This window comes from Mustela lutreola, chromosome 4 (assembly GCF_030435805.1).
Source record: "Mustela lutreola isolate mMusLut2 chromosome 4, mMusLut2.pri, whole genome shotgun sequence".
Classification (NCBI taxonomy): Eukaryota; Metazoa; Chordata; class Mammalia; order Carnivora; family Mustelidae; genus Mustela; species Mustela lutreola.
In genome coordinates, this window is record NC_081293.1 from 88,580,739 (window position 1) to 88,599,428 (window position 18,690).

General features: G+C 46.8%; 1 protein-coding gene across 1 annotated transcript in view; it reads right to left on the minus strand.

Annotated features, from left to right (window-relative positions):
- Positions 1 to 392: 392 nt before the first annotated feature.
- COG2 (component of oligomeric golgi complex 2) overlaps positions 393 to 18,690 on the minus strand; it is a 55,080-nt gene continuing 36,782 nt past the window's right edge. Inside the window, exons 10-18 of the mRNA XM_059170501.1 lie at positions 17,170 to 17,309; positions 10,886 to 10,947; positions 9,025 to 9,176; positions 7,209 to 7,406; positions 6,235 to 6,307; positions 5,800 to 5,942; positions 4,157 to 4,296; positions 2,534 to 2,717; positions 393 to 999 (exon numbers count right to left, since the gene is read on the minus strand). Coding sequence (XP_059026484.1) covers positions 898 to 999; positions 2,534 to 2,717; positions 4,157 to 4,296; positions 5,800 to 5,942; positions 6,235 to 6,307; positions 7,209 to 7,406; positions 9,025 to 9,176; positions 10,886 to 10,947; positions 17,170 to 17,309 — 1,194 coding nt within the window. The 3' untranslated portion in view covers positions 393 to 897. The remainder of the gene's footprint in view (positions 1,000 to 2,533; positions 2,718 to 4,156; positions 4,297 to 5,799; positions 5,943 to 6,234; positions 6,308 to 7,208; positions 7,407 to 9,024; positions 9,177 to 10,885; positions 10,948 to 17,169; positions 17,310 to 18,690) is intronic.

The following is an 18,690-nucleotide window of genomic DNA, read 5'->3' on the forward strand; positions in this document are numbered from 1 at the left end:
CAGGTGAGAGCCTCTCCAGCCGGGGCAGGGCGCGCAGGGCTGTGACCAGTGCTCTCCAGGCCCCAGAACACAGCGGAAGCTGCACGACCGCACTGGAGCTCCTGCCGCCCCTACTGGGGCTCCTCTCATGCCCCCGTTCCCCAGCTCAGCCTCATCATGGCTGAAAACGAACAGCAGAGTAACTGCTGACGGCTCCAAGCCCTGCTTTCCTCCCGCTCCAAGCGGCCTATGAACCAAGGGACTCTGAGATGCGAGGAAATCTCGCTAGAGGGAGGAGCGGCGCCTCGGTAGGTGGGTGGGCAGTGGCCCCCCGTCTTCCCGACGCCCTGTAGCCTCTCCCTCTGCTGGGGACGCCACCTCACCCGCGCTCACCCACAACCCCAAACCGCATGTGCTTTCGGCAGACACGTCTTTTATTCAGGAAACGCGTCTCTCCTCCTGCTTTGCGCCGGCAGACGGAGGAGTGCGGCTTTCCGCCTCCCTCAGAGGATCGTCCCCTGCGCGCGGTCCCCCTGCAGGCGGGCGCTCCCCGCGGCCGGTCCTGGGGCCAACTTTCCGCAGCCCCCCGCGGCTCTACGTACTGGAGTCCCGTTTTAGAAATCGGCTCTTCCATGCTAAGATTTACAATAAAAATAAAATAATTTGCTCTGTAAACTATAGTAGAAAGTTTTAAGTGTCTTAAAAACGATCTTCCATACAACGGAAAAAGGCTTCTGTGTTCTGCTCGGGTGACAGGACACCCGATGTGCGGAGAGCAGTGGTGTTGGTGGTGGCGTGTGGCTGGAGACCCGGTGCACCACTTCTGGGCCACGGAGACTTGGGGAGGAGACAGAGCCGCTTTCCTCCCCTTGGGCTCCACGGCCTGCTCTCCCCTCCCTGTGGGCTCTTCCCAAATGCTCAGGACTGTTCTGCTGTTGCCTGGTCTTTGGCCGCAGCGACCAGCTCGGTGAGGGCAGAGAAGCTCTTTATGTCCTTTGTCACCAGGCCCATCTTTTGAATCTGCAAAGGCCACAAGAGTGAATGAGGCCTCCGTCTGAATGCAAACAAAAGCCCCTTATGAAAGGACACACAGAACAGCCCCCCCCCCCCCCAGCCCCCAGGAATCCAGAAAAAGGGCACTCCCCAATGACTGCTGGAGTATTTCTCCCTCACAGCAAAGGGCTGACTCATCATCAAGCTTCACTTTTGGGGTTGAACACTTGGCATTCTCAGAAGCCAGCATGTTCATTTATCTTAGTCGGTCACACCGGGCTCTTACCAGCCTGAGAGCCTCTTTTGTGGACTGTGAAAGAAAATTCACACAAAAAGAATAATAAAGCGAACTATCTTTTTAAAATGGAGAGTTTTCAAAAAAGCATTGGCCTGAGCTCTTCGTTTCTTCACACGCCACCACCAACCCCTCCTCAGAATCTGATGAATTGCAGCTGCTGTGGTGGGGCGAACACCATGGATTACCGTGGCAACCAAGTCGTGGCACACCATGTCCCCGCTTTTGTGAACGGCAGCTACAAACACCACACGCACACATGCACAGGAAAGTCTGGAAAAATCTGCACCAAGTATAAAGAATCTGCTGGCATGCTGCTACTCCTCTGGGGACCGGGACCAATGACTCCCATTTCCTTTTGTCCCCCTGCTGCTACCCCTCCCACTCCTCCCCTTCTTTCTTTGGCTTCTTTGTTCTTCGTGTTGCTGTAACAAATTGTCTTACTTGTAAAAAGACTCTAAGTTTCTCTTGTGAAATAAAAAAACGGGACAATGGACTTCTGCCAGAATAGACCTATCTTTAAATTCACCTCAAAGCAGCAAAATTTAGCTCTGCAGGAGTCCTCAATGAGCTAGAAAGCCAACCATCTCCTGATGGAGATTTCAGGATCTCACCTCTTTTCCTCCGGCAAAAGACCTTCCCAGAGGACCTGTGCCATTCCATGAGCCTAAATCGTTTAGAAGGCCAGCTTCTCAAGGATGAGAAGTTTCTTGATCCTTGAGCAAGTCATCTCAGTGTGAACAGAGGCCTTGCACAGAACCTGGATCTGCCTCCTAAGAGACGTTAGGTATAGTATTGCTCATCTACCCACGTGACCCTAAAGCCCGGGTTCGATGGAAACAGAGAACTCAGCCAGGGATGCAAAGAGGTCAGGCTCAGAGAATTTCTCAAGGGCCACACTGAGAAATCCATGGGCTCATGCTTTTCTCGTTATTCTAACCACCTGACTGCGTCTTGGGCATTTTCTAGGAGGCAGAAAAATAGGACAGCATCTCCATCTGTGAGCTCATACTCACACTCATACTCACGCTCACACTCATGAGCGCCCGAGCTGAACAGAGGTGGTAGGACTGCGACTGTCAATTTTTAGTATCTGCTTGTGCACATCCTTTTCCTTCAAGTATTTTGGGGACCTGACCTACTCTTCTAGCCCCAGAGGTGGACACTCCCACCTCCCCCAGGCAGCACGTGTGGGCTCAGGCAAGCCCCCAAGACACCGAGGGGCCCTCATCAGAGGCATCATGCGGACGACGGCTTGGGCCTTACCTGCTCTCCCAGGTACTCCACATCCAAGGCCAACTGCAGCCGGATTTTGTCATCGTCGCTCATGCCACCGCCGCTGGGACCGACGGGGTTGGTGGGAGTGCTTTTCCTGGCTTGTTTCAGTCTTTTCAGGCTCTCCTCCATTTTCCTCACCGAGCTCAGGACGTCTGACACAGTTTCGTAATACCTGGAGCACAGGACACACTCACTGGTGAGGCCGAGGTGCTCGTGTGCCTCCCCAAACAGGGGAACTGGCTTTGTGGACCAAAACAAGAGATTTTTAGGATTAAAAATTCATTTCCAATTTAAAAAAAATCTGCCATGGTAGATTTATCAATGTTTCTTAAGACTGAAAAAAAATAGTTTTTTGTTTTTTTTCTAAAAGATGTTATTTATTTGAAAGAGCGAGACAGAGAGTGCACAAAGTGGGAGGCGCAGAGCGAGGGGGAGAAGCAGGCTCCTCGCTCAGCGGGGGGACTGATGCGGGGCTCGAGCCAGAACCTGGGGATCGTGACCTGAGCCTGACCTGAGCCGTAGGCAAATGCTTAACTGAGCCACCCAGGTCTTGACTCTCTAACACTGCATTCCCTCAGAACTGAAGAAATATGTACGTGGACTTGTGTACAATTTTACCCCCGAACGCTAAGAGGAAACTGTGGGCCAAATGGTCTTTCCTACTTGAAGAGTGAGTAGCTGGAGTTCATTCCCCAAGTGCAAGTAACAGATTCATTTAGTCAGTTCTTGGAAGAGTCCATCTTTTAAAGAATGGAAGGATTTCAAATTTCTAAATAAAATGAATTACCTTCACAGTAGTCTCAATATAATTAGCCAATTATAAATGAATTGCTTTTCAAAACTTTGTTTACAAGTTGGTTACTTGGCACTTGGAATGTATTTGCCCACAAAAGCAATATTGTAACTCACTGTTATGTCCTAAATTAACACACAGATTTCACTTAATTCAGATGAGACTGAAATAAATCAAGTATTAGTGCAAAATAATTAAACAAAATTCAATAATAAAAGTGAATAATATTCTTTTGACATAAGCCAAGGCTGGCATCGGGGGAAGAGCTGATTAAGGGAGAAATGAGGAGACAATCACAGGGATGCTAAAGACCTCCTTGTATTTTCAAGGACTGCGGGGTTGGAGGCACGGAGCATTTCTCCGTTGTAATGACAGTTCCGAATGTCTGTTTTCTCGTGTAGACTGCAGTGGCCTCGAAGGTAGGAGCCTTGGATTATCAGAGCCATTTCAGACACAGCTGAGGAGAGAGAGGATCTTGAAAGGAAAAGTAAGCCTGGACTTGCACAAAGAGGCCCGCATGAGGCGCATCATGGACAGCAAGGCCTGGGCGTGCCCAGGGAGGTGCAGGGCCCATGTGAGCCCCAGGGAGGCCGGGAGGCAGGTGGCCTGACGCGCTCTGGTGCAGGGTGAGCGGCGAGAGCGCGGCTGAGCCATCAACACAGACGGAAGGACTGAGCACCCGCACCTGGCTTGTCCAGCGACCCGCTGACTAGATGGGCTCCCCACCTTGTCCACATGCAACCCCCCAGGGCCTCCGTGGTCTCTGACTCAGAGCTTTTCTAAGAAAGTCTGGAATCGCCTGCTCCTCGGGTACTTACTTATGAGTGCTCTCAGAAAGGGCGCCTTCCAGCCACTGCCGAATTATTGCCTGTTTGAGCTTATCCTTGTGCCCGCTCTGAAGCTGGTGAAAGGGCTTCAGAGCACTGTCCACGTACGAGGAGGCTGCTGTGGGCACCTCCTGGAATAACGACGGTGGGGGATACAAAAGTACACAGGAAAAAAAAAAGAGTAAGTTACTCAAACTTCACAGAGGGGCTACTGACCGACCAGTTTTGAGACAGGTACAAAGTCCCTCCCTCTCCAGAAGGCACACTAGTGTTGTCTACAGAAAGACACCTGGAGAATGGAGGGGGTCCGGTAAAGCAAGGGAAAAGTCACGTTTCCAGCCAGAGACGGAGAGAGAAACATGTACGGGGATGGATGGGGATGATGCGGGGGGGCTTGGCTCCCACCAGGTGGCGCTAACACCGCCGGTGGGCAGCCAGAGGAGCACGGATCTAGGGTTCCTAATTTGACTTTCCTTAGTTTTAGCTTCTTCAGGGGCAGACAAGGCCACTGGCATTCACTTTATATTAGAACAAATGACAGTATCTGACCCACCTGCACCTGGTAAATACATAACGTCGTACTGAACAGACGGGGAAAGCCGGTAGCTTACTAAAAGGAAATTAATGTATTTGGAACATAAAGTAGGTCTCTCCCCCACTTTGAAGTGGGAGCTTCAAGTCAGACCAGAAAGAGGAAGCCAGGTGAGAAAGTACTCTTGTTGGAAGCGGCAATCCTAACGCACACCCCAGATTTTAAAAGGAGAAGAAAAAGCACCACAAAGGAGATTCACCCCAGCTCGGTTCAGCCCTCTCTGCCTCTGGAACACCGAGTCGAACAGGAAGGCCAGCACGAACGGGACAAGACCCACGATTAGCACATGCAGAGGCTGCCCCAGGGACACTCCAAAACAGCACAGCATCTTAGGAAATTGTCATAGTTCTTAAATTTTAGCCTAACATCCAACTCTACAATTGTGAAAAAAGAAACTCGATGGAAAATTAAGTGACACGTAGCCAGAATGAGATGAGAAATGCCTGAAAACAAGAATTCAGGAGGGGAAACTAAGACCACTGGTCCAAAAGAAGTCCCCAAGTCGCCATTCTATAAAACGTGACAACAGGAGAATTTGACTTTGAACACCAGCGTGCGTGCACGCTTTTCCATCTCATAAATGCTTTCCATGTTCTTAACACAGCTTTTCAAATCTTATTAAGTTAAAGAACCGGAGGAAGCTGGTACTTGCTAGGACAGTATGAAGGGAACAAGGTAAATTCAAAGTTTTTCAAATAAAAGATTCAAAGACCAAAAGAGTATAGGAGTTAAAGATATTTTCTTAAAATGCTTTCTTTTGAAATCTTTCTTTAGCTTTTCTTTTATCTTTATCTTTTCTTTATCTTTCCTTAAGGCCAAAGGCATCCAGAAAAAGTCTGTATAGTCTGAGTCCAATTCTCAAAGCAGCTGACCGTAACCATTCACCTGTGTGGTCCCCCTCACGCAAATAAAGACTCTTTGGATGAGGCCGATTAGGTCTGTCTTGGGCTGTCCTGGGTCTTGCTCAACCACTCCCTCCCTTGGTGGCTTTCCTGCTCTGTATTTCCCCAGCTTGGAATTCTTTTCAGTGAGTGCTGCTAACCTTATTGGTTCTCCGGTAAAGCCTGGGGACCTCCAGGGCACTTTTCAGGTAACTGAAACAAGACTCACTTAAGTCTTGGATGATTCTGTTACTCAAGGCAGGAACACAGGCTGACAGAGACATCTGGGAGTCCTCCAGGGCTGCTGTAGAGACATAAAGATTAAATGTAACCACTTACTCAGGCCCAGATGTGAATCTTAATTTAGACAGTGTCATGGTATTTAGAGAGTATATGACAGTAAATAAAATCAAATCATTAGAATTAAACAAAGTATCTCATTTAGAGAAGTTAAAATCACAGAACAGAATATAGAAACAACCAAGGATTTACAACGAGAGAAGAAAATGGTAAATATATCCTATAGTCTCTAAAGTTTTATTTTAAATTATTTCTTATTCAAAGATTTGCTGGGTCTAAAGGTTCATTTTTTTTACCTGAGATAGAAGAAAAATTCTTAAAGCCAATCATTTCAAGTTTTGGCTTGATTGTTTCCAAGAGTTCTGGAAGCTGAAATAAATATGCACTTTATATATTCAGTTACTTTTCAGAAATCAAAGGAAGAGGCAATTCTATTTGCATCTATAAACTCTAAAATATTGTTAATGAACGATGAAACAAAACTCAGGACTTTCTGTCATTTTTGTCAGAAGAAAGGAGAATTTCTAACGCTTTCACAATATAAGAGAAACATCACATGAAACGGCAGTGCTTGGCTAGCAACAGGCCAGGGACTATGAAAACCATTTCCTGTCCTGTGGTTCTCTCCGGTCCCAAAACAAGCTTACAATGAAGACCATGTTTTTACTCAAAACATGTGATTTGTTCGAGCACCACAACATATTTAAACCGGAGGAAAGCAGATTTATGTACCAGAGCACTCGCACCCAAATTCGGCCCACAAAGCCCTCTTAAGTAATGATAAAGGCCCCCAAATATGGGGCCCTATCCAGGGGAAAAAGAGGCAGAAGTTTTAACAGTTGAGCACTTTCAAAGTAGAGCTGACAATCTAAAGTTGCCAGGAAATGATATGGTCAGGTCAAGTGGGGTAGAGACAATGAAGCCCCAACCTGTTAGCGATCATGCTGCACAGGGTGAGCGGAACTAATGGGCAGATGGGAGCGGGCTCTCTTGGGGCTTGTGACAGTGCTACGGGAGAGGAAGTGGAGGCCCCAGGTTCACACAGTTTGCGACCAGACTGATGAGCAAGGATGCAGACAGCCCACTGGTGGTGGGCGCAGGGTTTGGAAAGACACCTTGGAGGGCAGATGAACACATTCCCTTGAGGTGCCCTTGGGCCCCATGGTTCTAAGCCCTGTGAGGCCAAATGGTGTCAGGTCTTTGCACACACACTGCTTTCTGTGGCCATACCGAAGCAAGCACCTGGGATTCTTCCGGGACACAGGCCTACCTGCTCCTGAAGTTTGTCCAGGTCTGCGACCACATACACGAGCTGCGTACTGGAAATGGAGACTGTGGGCTTTGTTTCTGAAGGGCCACTTCCTTGGTCTTCACCATTTCCTTGGGTAACTGAAGGGTCTTTGCTACCAGTTACCAAAGTCTTTTTGATATCCTTGGCACTTTCATTAGAGATGGGCCTGAGTAAAAGCTGGAAAACCATTGCAATGATTATTTTTCCACTAGCAACATCTCTGAGCTTTCATTTTTGTGGGTCAGTGACTCACATAAAGTGACAGCTATCTACGAAGTATTACAAGTTCACTAACGGAAGCACAACAAGGAGAAACGAGGTCAAGCGACAACCCCACGTACATTTAATCTTCCTTAAACCTGTGTCTAATTTCAGTGATAAAAAGTAACTGGCAAAAATAAAATAGGTTCCTAAACAGAATGAAAATTAGTTTCTGGAACATCACAATAAAAAAAAAAATCATTGACTCTACTGGGTAAAATCATTTACCTAGTGTGTTTGGTAAATTTATCATTGTAATTAGTAAGGATAAAAAAAAAATCAAAATCCAAGCCTCATTATGCTTCAAATAGTACAAACAAAAGTGTTACTTGAATCATGTATCGTTACAAGGGAAAAACCAGAGAGAATTACCCTGGAATCAGGAAAAAAATGGAAAAATGAATGTTTGGGGCAAGATAATTTATTAGAGACGTCAGAATTACTGGCTGGTCAGAATGCATCCGCCGCCAACTCAGACTGAACTGAAGAATCTCATGGCCCCTATGTCCCCAGAACTGACCGCACAGTGGTCTTCAGAAACAGCCTGATGGTCTGCTAAGACCCTTCTGAGCAGAAGAAGACAAAAGGGAAAAAAACAACAACTGGCTTCCACTGAGCTCCCGGGATCTGCCAGGTACTTCCATCAACAATTTGTTGGTCAACAAATTATCTCTTTACTCCTCACAACCACATATAGAAGCTGTTTTCCCATTTTACAGATGAAGAATTTGGGACTCCAGAGCTAATCTTCCCAAGGCCACAAAACATGACGTGCAGAACCTCGGTTTGGTTCTGACTGAAGCCTGCGCTCCTTCCGCTAGAACACTCAGTGACACGGTGACGTGCTCATCTCTGATGCCAACTAGGACTTCTTCCCACAGAGGAGGCTTCTTTATGTCATCCTTCTTGAGAGCAAACACACGCTTCCGGCCTCTTTTCATTGTCATCACACACAATGAACCAGCTGCGTGTCTGTCTGTCTCTGGAGACTGTCCAGGAGGCAGGGCCTCTCTCAGACAGATGCTGGTGCGGGGCCTGCCTGCGCGCTGAGCTGAACGGATGCTTTACGCACAGAACCTAACAAATCTTCGTGGGCATGTGGCTATTTAATATAGTCAACTACCTGACAAGGAAAAAAGTAGGATATTCTGAAATGAAGGGAAGGTTAATTAATTTCCCTACCTTTTAATCTCGACGATCGTTATGATTTTTTTTTAAACTTAGAAATATGATTAAAACGTCTATTTTTATTTCTATACCTTTTCATTAAAATGAGCATCTCTGTTTTAATCTGGGGGCACCTCAAAGATTCTGGCTTGGAGGAGGGAACACAAGCTCGTCAGCGTGAAGCTTTCCCACCAGACACCCACAAAGGCCATGGAGCCGAAAGGGAAAGGGAAACACACACTGGCTACAAACTTGAGAAGGGCGCCTACTGTCGTCCTCCAGATTAATCTCTAGTGACCACAGGGCCTTGTAAAACCGGAATCCCTGACAGCAGTGGTTCTGGAGCGGCAGCGTGGCTGGCCCTCACCTCGTGGACGAAGCCCGAGTACCGAGCCAAGAGCTGCAGTGTGAGCCTCCACAGCCGATGTGTCAGCCCTGGGAGGAACATCTCAGCCGACCAGCACTGCTGCAGGCCGCTCCACGTCCTGTGAGAAGCCAGGAGGCAAAAGGGACTGCTGGCTGGAGAGGAAACAGACACGTCAAGAATCACCACCAACTCCAGGCTCAACTTGAACATTCTCAACGTGTAACTCAGGAATGGGGAAAATGGCCCTAACCCATCCATGCTACCCCATCTTTCGTGGCAATGCGCTAATTTTACACAGGTCCCCCTCCCAGGTGCTGGGGAAATGTTAAACACACAGCATTCAGAAATCATCTGTTTTGAGGCATCTTATACCACCTCAATAAACACAAGCAGGAGGGGCGGTCCTTGCAAGGGTTTCGACTTTGGTGCCGAGTCTGTCCTGTTGCATTTGTCTGCTCCTTCGTTCCTCTCCCTGAACCCACTGCTCATGTACAGAAGTCAGGGATATATGACCGTGTTCAGCAAAAACAGGTGAAGACCGACTTTGAGGCTAAAACCACGCGGTCCAGGCTGACCTGGCCACACAGACATGAGGAGTCTCAGCGGGGCAGCCTAGAGACCCACGTGACTACAGAAGTAGCTGGACAGTGTATGAGTGGCCACTGGGAATGACTACAGGACACGGGATTAGTGAGATGCTATGGAAAGCAAGTATGTCTGGAACCCACCAACCACTGTCACCTACTCACTATCCCAGGATGGGGGCCAGGGCTCTGGAGGCCTGGGGCGGGAACCCCAGTTGTGAATCACCCCCAGAAGGGAAGGGCCAACCTGATGCTTTACATGGGCCTGGGATGAAAGCAGATGTGAGCCAGTTTGCTATACAAAGAGCTGATCACCAGGGGCTAATCCCCTTGCCATGTTATATTCAGAAACAAAAATAATGCCTGCTTCCTATATTCTTTTTAATTAATTATTTTTATTAACATATAATGTATTATTTGCCCCAGGGATACAGGTCTGTGAATCGTCAGGCTTGCACACTTCAGAGTGCTTCCTATATTCTTACAGTGTTTTTTGTTTGTCTATTTTAATTTCACTTTAGGGATGCCTGGGTGGCCCAGTTGTTTAAGTCTGCCTTCAGCTCCGGTCATGATCCTGGGGTCCTGGGATCAAGGCCTAAGTCAGGCTCCTTGCTCAGCAAGAAGCCTGCTTTTCCCTCTGCCTGCCTCTCCCCCCGCTTGTGCTCACTCTCTCTTTCTCTGAAAAATCAATCTTTAAGAAATAAAATCTTAATTCCAGCGTAGTTAACATACAGTGTTGTACTGGTTTCAGGCATACAATACAGTGACTCAGTGATTCTGTACATTCCTCAGTGCTCATCATGGTGAATGTCCTCTTAATCCCCGTCACCCGTTTCCCCCTCCCTCTGGTGACTCCCAGTTTGCTGTCCATAGTTAAGAGCCTGTTTCTTGGTTTGTTTCTTTTGTTCCCTTTGCTCACTTGTTTTGTTCCTTAAATTCCACAAGTGAAATCAGATGGTGTGTCTTTCTCTGACTCAGTTCACTTAGCATAATGCACTCTAGGTCCCTCACGTCCTTGCACATGACAAGATTTCCTCCTCCTTCACTGCTGAAACAATTTCCCATTCTTTTTACCGAGAATGCTCTATAAACCAAAAAAATCTGATTTCTTTAGCCTCTTTAGAAAAAAAGAGAGCCTGAGTTATGTTTTTAAGGTCTAACTACGGCATGACAGGACAAGGTGCAAGTAACCTCAGAATGGCAAGGTCTAGGTGACTGGCTGAGCTTCCCTCACTCACGGAATGACACCCTGCCACTGATCACTTTCAGTAAGTTACCTGGGGCGTCCGCCAGCACACCTGTGAGTGCTGCTTCTAAGGATCCTGCGATCTCTCTGAACCTGAGATAAAAACAAGAGCACAGATGAGGGTTAATGCAGCTGCCAGATGCCTCTCCCTGTTCTCCCTCCTTCCTGGGGACCAGCCACTGCCTCCACTGGCTTGTCCCTCGGTCTGATGCTCTTATCAGTGTCCAACCAGCCCCAGAATGCCTATTCTCCCAAATGTTTTCTTAACTGAACAAGGAATACATTTCTCTAGATTCGGGCACGATTGGGTAGGGTTTCTCTGTTATTTGCAGCTGACTGGAATCATGACTCCCCACACTTTTCAAACTGAACAAACTGCCCGTTAAGCCGCCGTCAAGAAGCCATGCCTGCAAAGTCCCACCTGCCTCGTGAAACCCGAGTTTCCATCCCCTCGCGGCCACGAGACTGCAGGTATCTTCAATCCGTCTTGCTTTGCACGATCACAGCAGAGTACATGTCCTCAAACTAAGGAACGGGGAGGCTGTATTCTGTATCTTTGTTTGCAAGCTTGAGAAAAGCCACTGCAGGTAGCCAGTGAGCACAGGGGCTGGTGGCCCATGCTCTGCACACTTCCGTGGAGCCCCTCATGCTCCCTGGTGCCTGCCCTGTTGGCACAGCCAGCGGCATCTGCGCCACTGCTTCCGGTCACTTTGCCTGTGTCTCAGCTGGCCCACCATCCATTGTGACCTCCTGTCGCCGATTTCTGTTTTAATAACTGATGAGGGCATGTGTTTAGGACTTTGTGACATGAACGTGTGTATTTTTTAAACTAGGTGCTCAGGTAGCATTCTGTTTGCCGACTATGTAAACATCCCCCACCATACCCTCCCCAGCACGCTCCTGTCACCTGCCAGTTCCCTTACGGCAATCAATTCTGACACATGCTCAAGATTAATTTACCTAATTGAGCAGTTTGGTTTTTTAAAATTATTTTACCTATTTTATTATTTTTTAAATTGTTTTGTTAGTCACCATATAGCATGTTATTAGTTTTTGGTGCAGTGTTCCATGATTCATTGTTTGCGTATAACACCCAGTGCTCCATGCAATGTGTTTCCTCCTTAACACCCATCCCTGGGCTCACCCATCTCCCCCCCCACCCCAAACCTTCAGTTCCTTTCCTGGAGTCTACAGTCTCTTGTGGTTCGTCTCCTCCTGATTCCATACCCCCTTCATTTTTCCCTTCCTTCTCCTAATGTCCTCCGTGTTATTTCTTATGCTTCACAAGTAAGTGAAACCATATGATAATTTACTCTCTCTGCTTGACTTTTTTCACTCAGCATAATCTCTTCCAGTCCCGTCCATGTTGCTATAAGAGTCGGGTATTCATCCTTTCTGATGGAGGCATAGTACTCCATAGTATATATGGACCACATCTTCCTTATCCATTCGTCTGCTCAAGGGCATTTTGGCTCTTTCCACAGTTTGGCAACTGTGGCCACTGCTGCTATGAATGATGAGGTACATGTGCCCCTTCTTTTCACATTTGTATCTTTGGGGTAAATACCCAGTAGTGTGATTGCTGGGTTGTAGGGTAGCTCTATTTTTATAACTTTTTGAGGAACCTCCATGCTGTTTTCCAAAGTAGCCATACCAGCTCGTGTTCCCATCAAGTGTTAAGAGGGTTCCCCTTTCTCCACATCCTCTCCAACACTTCTTGTTTCTTATCTTGTCAATTTTTGCCATTCTAACTCGTTTAAGGTGGTAGTGGTTTTGATTTGAATTTCCCTGATGGCTAACAATGAACATTTCTTCGTGTGTTCTTCATGTGTCTGTAGCCATCTATATGTCTTCTTTAGAGAAGTGTCTGTTCATGTCTTCTGCCCATTTTTTGACTTGATTACTTGTTTTTAGAGTAGAAGTTCTTTATAGATCTTGGGTATCAGCCCTTTATCTGCAGTGTCATTTGTGAATATCTTCTCCCATTCCGTGGGTTGCCTCTTTGTTTTGTTGACTGTTTCCTTTGCTGTGCAGAAGCTTTTTATCTTGATGAAGTGCCAAAAGTTCATGTTCTCTTTTGTTTCCCTTGCCTTTGGAGACGTGTCTTGAATAAACATTGTTAAAATTAAAATGTCTATGCTGACCAGAGCGATCTATACTTTGAATGCCACCCCAATCAAAATAGCAATGGTATTTTTCAAAGTGATGGAACAAACAATCTGAAAATTGTATGGAACCAGAAAAGGCCAAGGAAATGTTAAGAAAGAACTACAAAGCTGGGGGCATCATGTTGCCTGATTTCAGGTTTATTACAAAGCTGTGATCACCAAGACAGCAGAGTACTGGCACAAAAACAGAAACACAGATCAATGGAACAGAATAGAGAGTCCAGATACAGACCCTCAACTCTACGGTCAGCTAATCTTCGACAAAGCAGGAAAAAAGAGCCAATGGAAAAAAAGAGAGTCTCTTCAGTAAATGGTGCTGGGAAAACTGGACAGCTATATACAGAAGAATGACACTTGACCATTCTCTTACACCATATACAAAGATAAACTCGAAATGGATAAAAGACCTCAATTGTGAGACAGGAATCCATCAAAATGCTAGAGCAGAACATAGGCAGTAACCCCTTCGACATGGGCCACAGCAACTTCTTTTAAGAAACATCTCCAAAGGCAGCTTGTTTTTTTTATAGTACATGTGTGCTTTTTAAAAGCAGTCCAGGGACAGAGCTGAAGGAAACTGTCTGAAGGGTGAAAAGAACAGCACATCAGAGAGCGAGCAGCAGCTGTGCCGTCCGCCAATGTGCAACACAGCCCAGAGCCCAAGACCCCAAGGCTGCCCTGCACTGCTGGGACCGGCCTGGTTACCAGAGTTTCCTGGAGGCTAAGTGGAAGGAACCTTCACATCTACTGCCCAGGGAAGCCTGTGGAAGGCTTGTCTCCCTAAGCTGCAGACAAGAGGTATGGGGGAAAACAAGTGACAAGCCGAAAGGCGGGGTTAGAGAAGGGAGCCCAGGAGATAAGCCCAAGAATAGCAGCAAAAGGGGGTGGTATGACTCTGTACCTCAGGAAGAGATGGGGGAAGGGGAGCTCTACAGCGGGGAGAGCGTACTGGCCCCAGGTCTCAGCCTCAGGCCCCTCACATCACTTTTTCCAAAATCTATACAAAATACAGAGTAAGCTCTGACAGGGAAAAGGCCTGAGAGCTAGCGTGGCTCTGCATATAGCTGGGGAAACCTGGAGCGAGCTACACGGCCCCAAGTAAGGAAATGGTTACGTAATGCATGGCACATTCATTCTAGAATGTAGTATTGGAAGAGGTTGGCTTGAAGCTACACAGCAGTCAGAGCATGTATAACTTACCAGTAAGGAAGACACAGGACACAAAATTATGCAGACATTTATGCTAACGACAAGAACGCACATGTGAGAAGTTACCAGAACCAAAAGCAGCAGGATCCCTGGTACCTTGCTGCCTTCACACGGCCCTTTGCCGTGCGACCACAGGGGAAGAGCCATGAAAGCACACCTGCCTGTGTCACCTGACAGAGCTGTGCCTCCCCAGCCCGGGGCCCAGCACCAGCCCCTCACTCAGCTTTGCTGGGCAGCCGACTTCCAGGACAGAAGTGACAGGTTATCGTTCTTTATGCAAAACAGCAGCAAATGAGAGGCGACTCTGTTGAAGCTTGAGAAGCGAGCAGTCGTTGGCACGTGAATGTGTGATGCCAATCTGCTCTTGTCCAGAGTACTTGTAGCGAGGGCAAACTCCAAATAAAACCTTTCTCAATTCTTAAATCTGGGTTTGGGGAAGGTCTCCGGATAAATTCCTCCAGGCAGGCTTCAGGTCTGCGAGCTTCCGAAAGTGCTCGTACAGAATCGGCGCGGCAGCGAGACACCCCCTCTGCACGGCAGGATCAGAACTGTCGGAGGCCGCGTCTCTACACACCTCTACCTCGTGTACATGCACACTTGGGGCAAAGGGAGAGTGCGTCGATACTGCAGACATGCCACATCATTAACGAGGAGACCTACTACGTTCAGCATGTACCGAATAAAGCATATACCGTGAACGTTCTAGGAGTATGTAAGGTTCTAGAAAGTAAGGTTCTAGAAAGATTTCAATTAAAAAGACCTACAACTTAGCCTTTGGCTTTGAAGAGACTAACACCAGTTTCTAGGTAGCCACTGGCTTGTGACAATTTGACACGGTTTCGGTCCTACCTGCATTTACTTTCCTTCCTATGAGAAACCAAGTCCTAAAGCTACTTTGCAACATGCCTGTAAGAACATGGGAAATGCAGACCCAGCAGGGTATCAGGAACAGTGTGCTCCAGAAGGTGCTAGCTCGGAATGCTCCCTTTTCTCCTAAGAGGATGGGGATGCAGGCCTACGGTCAGACCAGGAGTGTAAACCTGTTCCCAAGAGTGCAATATGAGTATTTCTCCCTATAAATATGTCAAAGCATACCACTCCACTGGCTTTTGGCTTCCTTCAGGTGACCCTGAAATGAATCAGATAACAATACAACTCTGACCCTTGTCATGTTTGTGGAACTTACTGTCATTCCCCCAGAGTAAACAATTCAACACCTGGTAAAAATCAACAGGACAGTCCTACAAAGGATTACTTGAATTTATTTTTAAAATGGAAAAACAAACATATCGAATACAAGTTCCACACTTTGTAACTCAAACGTCATTTTTAAGAATTTCACAAATTTTGAGAGAGATTACAAAGAAAAGTTAACCAATCCCTTTGAATGCTTAGTTTTGAAGATCTGGCAAAGGTAAAATCTTTCAGGGAACTGGCTGGCTTTCAACCTAGTTTAAGGCTCATCTGCCAGCCTGTGAAAACCAACTGAAGCGAGGCTGTGCTGTTGCTGTGAGGCTCCGCCTGGCCCACCCCGAGCTCTGGCTCAAAACAGCCCGCTGGAGCTCTAGGAGGGTGGGTCCAGGAGGTGGGGGGGACAGTACAAGATGTCCAAGCATGGGGTCATGGGATCTGGGGGAACAACTGGAAATAAGAGTTTGGAGGTAGCAGCCAGGACGTGATGTGATAGTACCAGGCATCTAAAGCTATCTCACCACCGACTACGGAAGAAATGGTTAAATGCAGACATCTCTTCTCTATGTAGCCTTATACTGTGACATAATGCTCCACTATTTTAAATTCTGCTCCTGAATCAAAAGGGCTTCTTACCCTGTCTTGATCTTGATTATCCTGTAACAACTACTTCCAATGTGGTCCATGAATACCGTAGATGAACAAATCCTTAATTTCCTACTCAGAGACAAGCTACGTGGTGATGGGACCTTGTCAAATTAAGCATAAAACTTGGAGTAGTATGAGAAGGGCATCTCCCTAATGTTCTGATAACCGTGATTTCATTATCTGAAGATGATTACATACATTTGCAATCATGGCAAGCAATTACAATCAAGGTACCTAATCCGTAATATATTTCCCTGTGACTTTCCCTCAGAACTCTAGGGAAAAGGATTGCATTGTAATGAAAGTACTCAGCGATGTAAACAAAAAGCCTATGACCCTCTACAGACCGTTCTAAAACACTCTAGTTAATGTCATTCTATGAAGGAACTTACCATGACCTCAATCAAGAGACTCTGCAAAATTGCCTGATCTCATCGATTTTTCTAGCAGAACACACTTTGCCAAGAGTTTATCCTAAATTTCCCCAATGGTTTATAGAAGCACTTATTTACATATGAGTCATCATCAGGACATCTGTTAGAAGCGTCACCATTTTCCAGAACAGAGAGAACAAATGTCAGAGATTATAAAGAAAAGCCAAAATAATAACTAGGATTCTTGTAACTGATCGAAGGAACCAGATGCAAAGGATACTTAAGGCTGTGCCTCTCCCCACTCTCTCTGAGGGAAAGAACTGTCCAGAGAAGCTGACAACAGATGTCGGCCGGGGCCGCTGTTTGACAGTAGACAGGTGGTGAGAAGAAGAAAAGGGAAAAGAAGAGTGTGCCGCTCCAGAGCCCCTCCTGCCCGTCTCGTGTGATGGCTGTGGAAGTGTCATCTCGGGGGACGGAGCTGGGCCCGGAGGCCACCTCAATTCGAGGCTGGTGTACGCAGCCCTCTAATCACAAAATTATTTTTCTCTCATGTGAGTCAGGACCTTGGTAATCCAGACACCCGCACATTTCCATTTTAGGTTTTGCTTCCCATGGAACAGTACAATGATCTCAAAGAAAAGGCCGGTAAGTGGGGCAACCTCTGCATTGGTATTCGAATTCCCTCTTAGAAGACTGGAGGTGGGGGGAGGGAATAAATTACTGACCTTATTTGAAAATAAACAGGTAAATTCCACTTATTATTGAAGCTGTGATAGGCAGGATGAGCTCTTAGTCTCCTCACACTGGCCTGGGATCCACACTGCTGTTCAAACGCTCTCACAAAATCCATACTTATGGTGTATTTCTAAAAGAAGAACACACAGGTGGGCATTTCACTGTAAGCACACTAACCAGAAACAGGAACATGCATGGAAAGCTGTAATCCAGAGAGAGAAGGGGAGCCCTCGGACTCCATTCCCAGAGCTGACAGGGACCTCAAGAGATCGTCCTTCCCGGGTCCCGACTTGAAGATCCTATAATGCCCAAGTGGTCCGGTGACCGGCTCACGAGCTTACGTGACAAGCCCATCTGGAAACCCAGTGCTCTGCAAAGGACAGCTCTCATGTTCTAGGGTACCCCTAATCTAGCCCACTGGAACGAGACAAGACCGGAAATTAAGTGGTCTTGCTTTCACTGCTGCTCCAGAAGAAGCAGCAGGACAAGAATCAAACCAGGGGAGCAGTCCAGTCCTTTCTACAGACGGAAGAGCATGAAAACAGATGGGGGAGGGAGGGTGTGGGGGGGGGGTTTATGGGGGGGCCATACCACCGTGAAGAGCAACAGCTGAAACTCACCCAGCATTCACCACCTGTGTGTTGTGCTTAATGTACCACTTAATTTCGCCCACAAAACTAACCTACCAGTAACTACTGCTTGTACTTTAAGGATGACATTTCCTCTTCTGCTTAGGCTCCGAGAGAATTTACTCCCAGACGAAGCTAACAGAGAACACAGAACCGGGGTCAGCCAGCAGAGCAAAACCGCAGATGTGGTGAAATGCAGACTCCCTTGTGGGAACTCCAGGCCCCCAAGTGCCCAGGCTGTTAGGAGAATGTGTGTGGACCTTCCACGGACTTCTTAATTAAGATGGGCTCAATTCTGGCTCACCAAACCATTCACCTAAATTTGCTGAAGTCTGCGCTTAGGCCCGAATTACAGTGCCCTGAATACTACACGTTTTTAATTTCTTTCAGTTGGTTCTGAGCAACAGATCCCCTGAGTGTGAGTTCTAGGCATGTGGCATTGAGACAAAAGTATTATTTATCCTTTTGGGATAAAATGTATTCTACTTCTGCATAGGACAGGATGCTAAAGGAATACAAAGATGTTTCTTTCTTCACAAGAAGCATGTCACAGCAATGCGGAAAGCTGAAAGCATTTTTTGAGAGAAACTGACAGATGCTATGCTTGCTTGAAATATACCCACCAACATTAAGCACTGGTTTAGAATTCCAAAATCAAAGCGCTGTGAGAAAGTGTCATTTCCGAGCTGAAACATCTCCTGAGCCTAACATGATCCATACAATTCTCTAGAGTACAGCAAAATGTAAAAGGTCTTAAATGGTTCCTGCCTAAACCACTATTTCATTCTGCTTACAGTGTCTATTTTTGAAAGCCCTAATTTTCAAAATCACAAAAATCACTGTCACACAATTTACTGAAAGTGACACCAAGTGATCGTATTG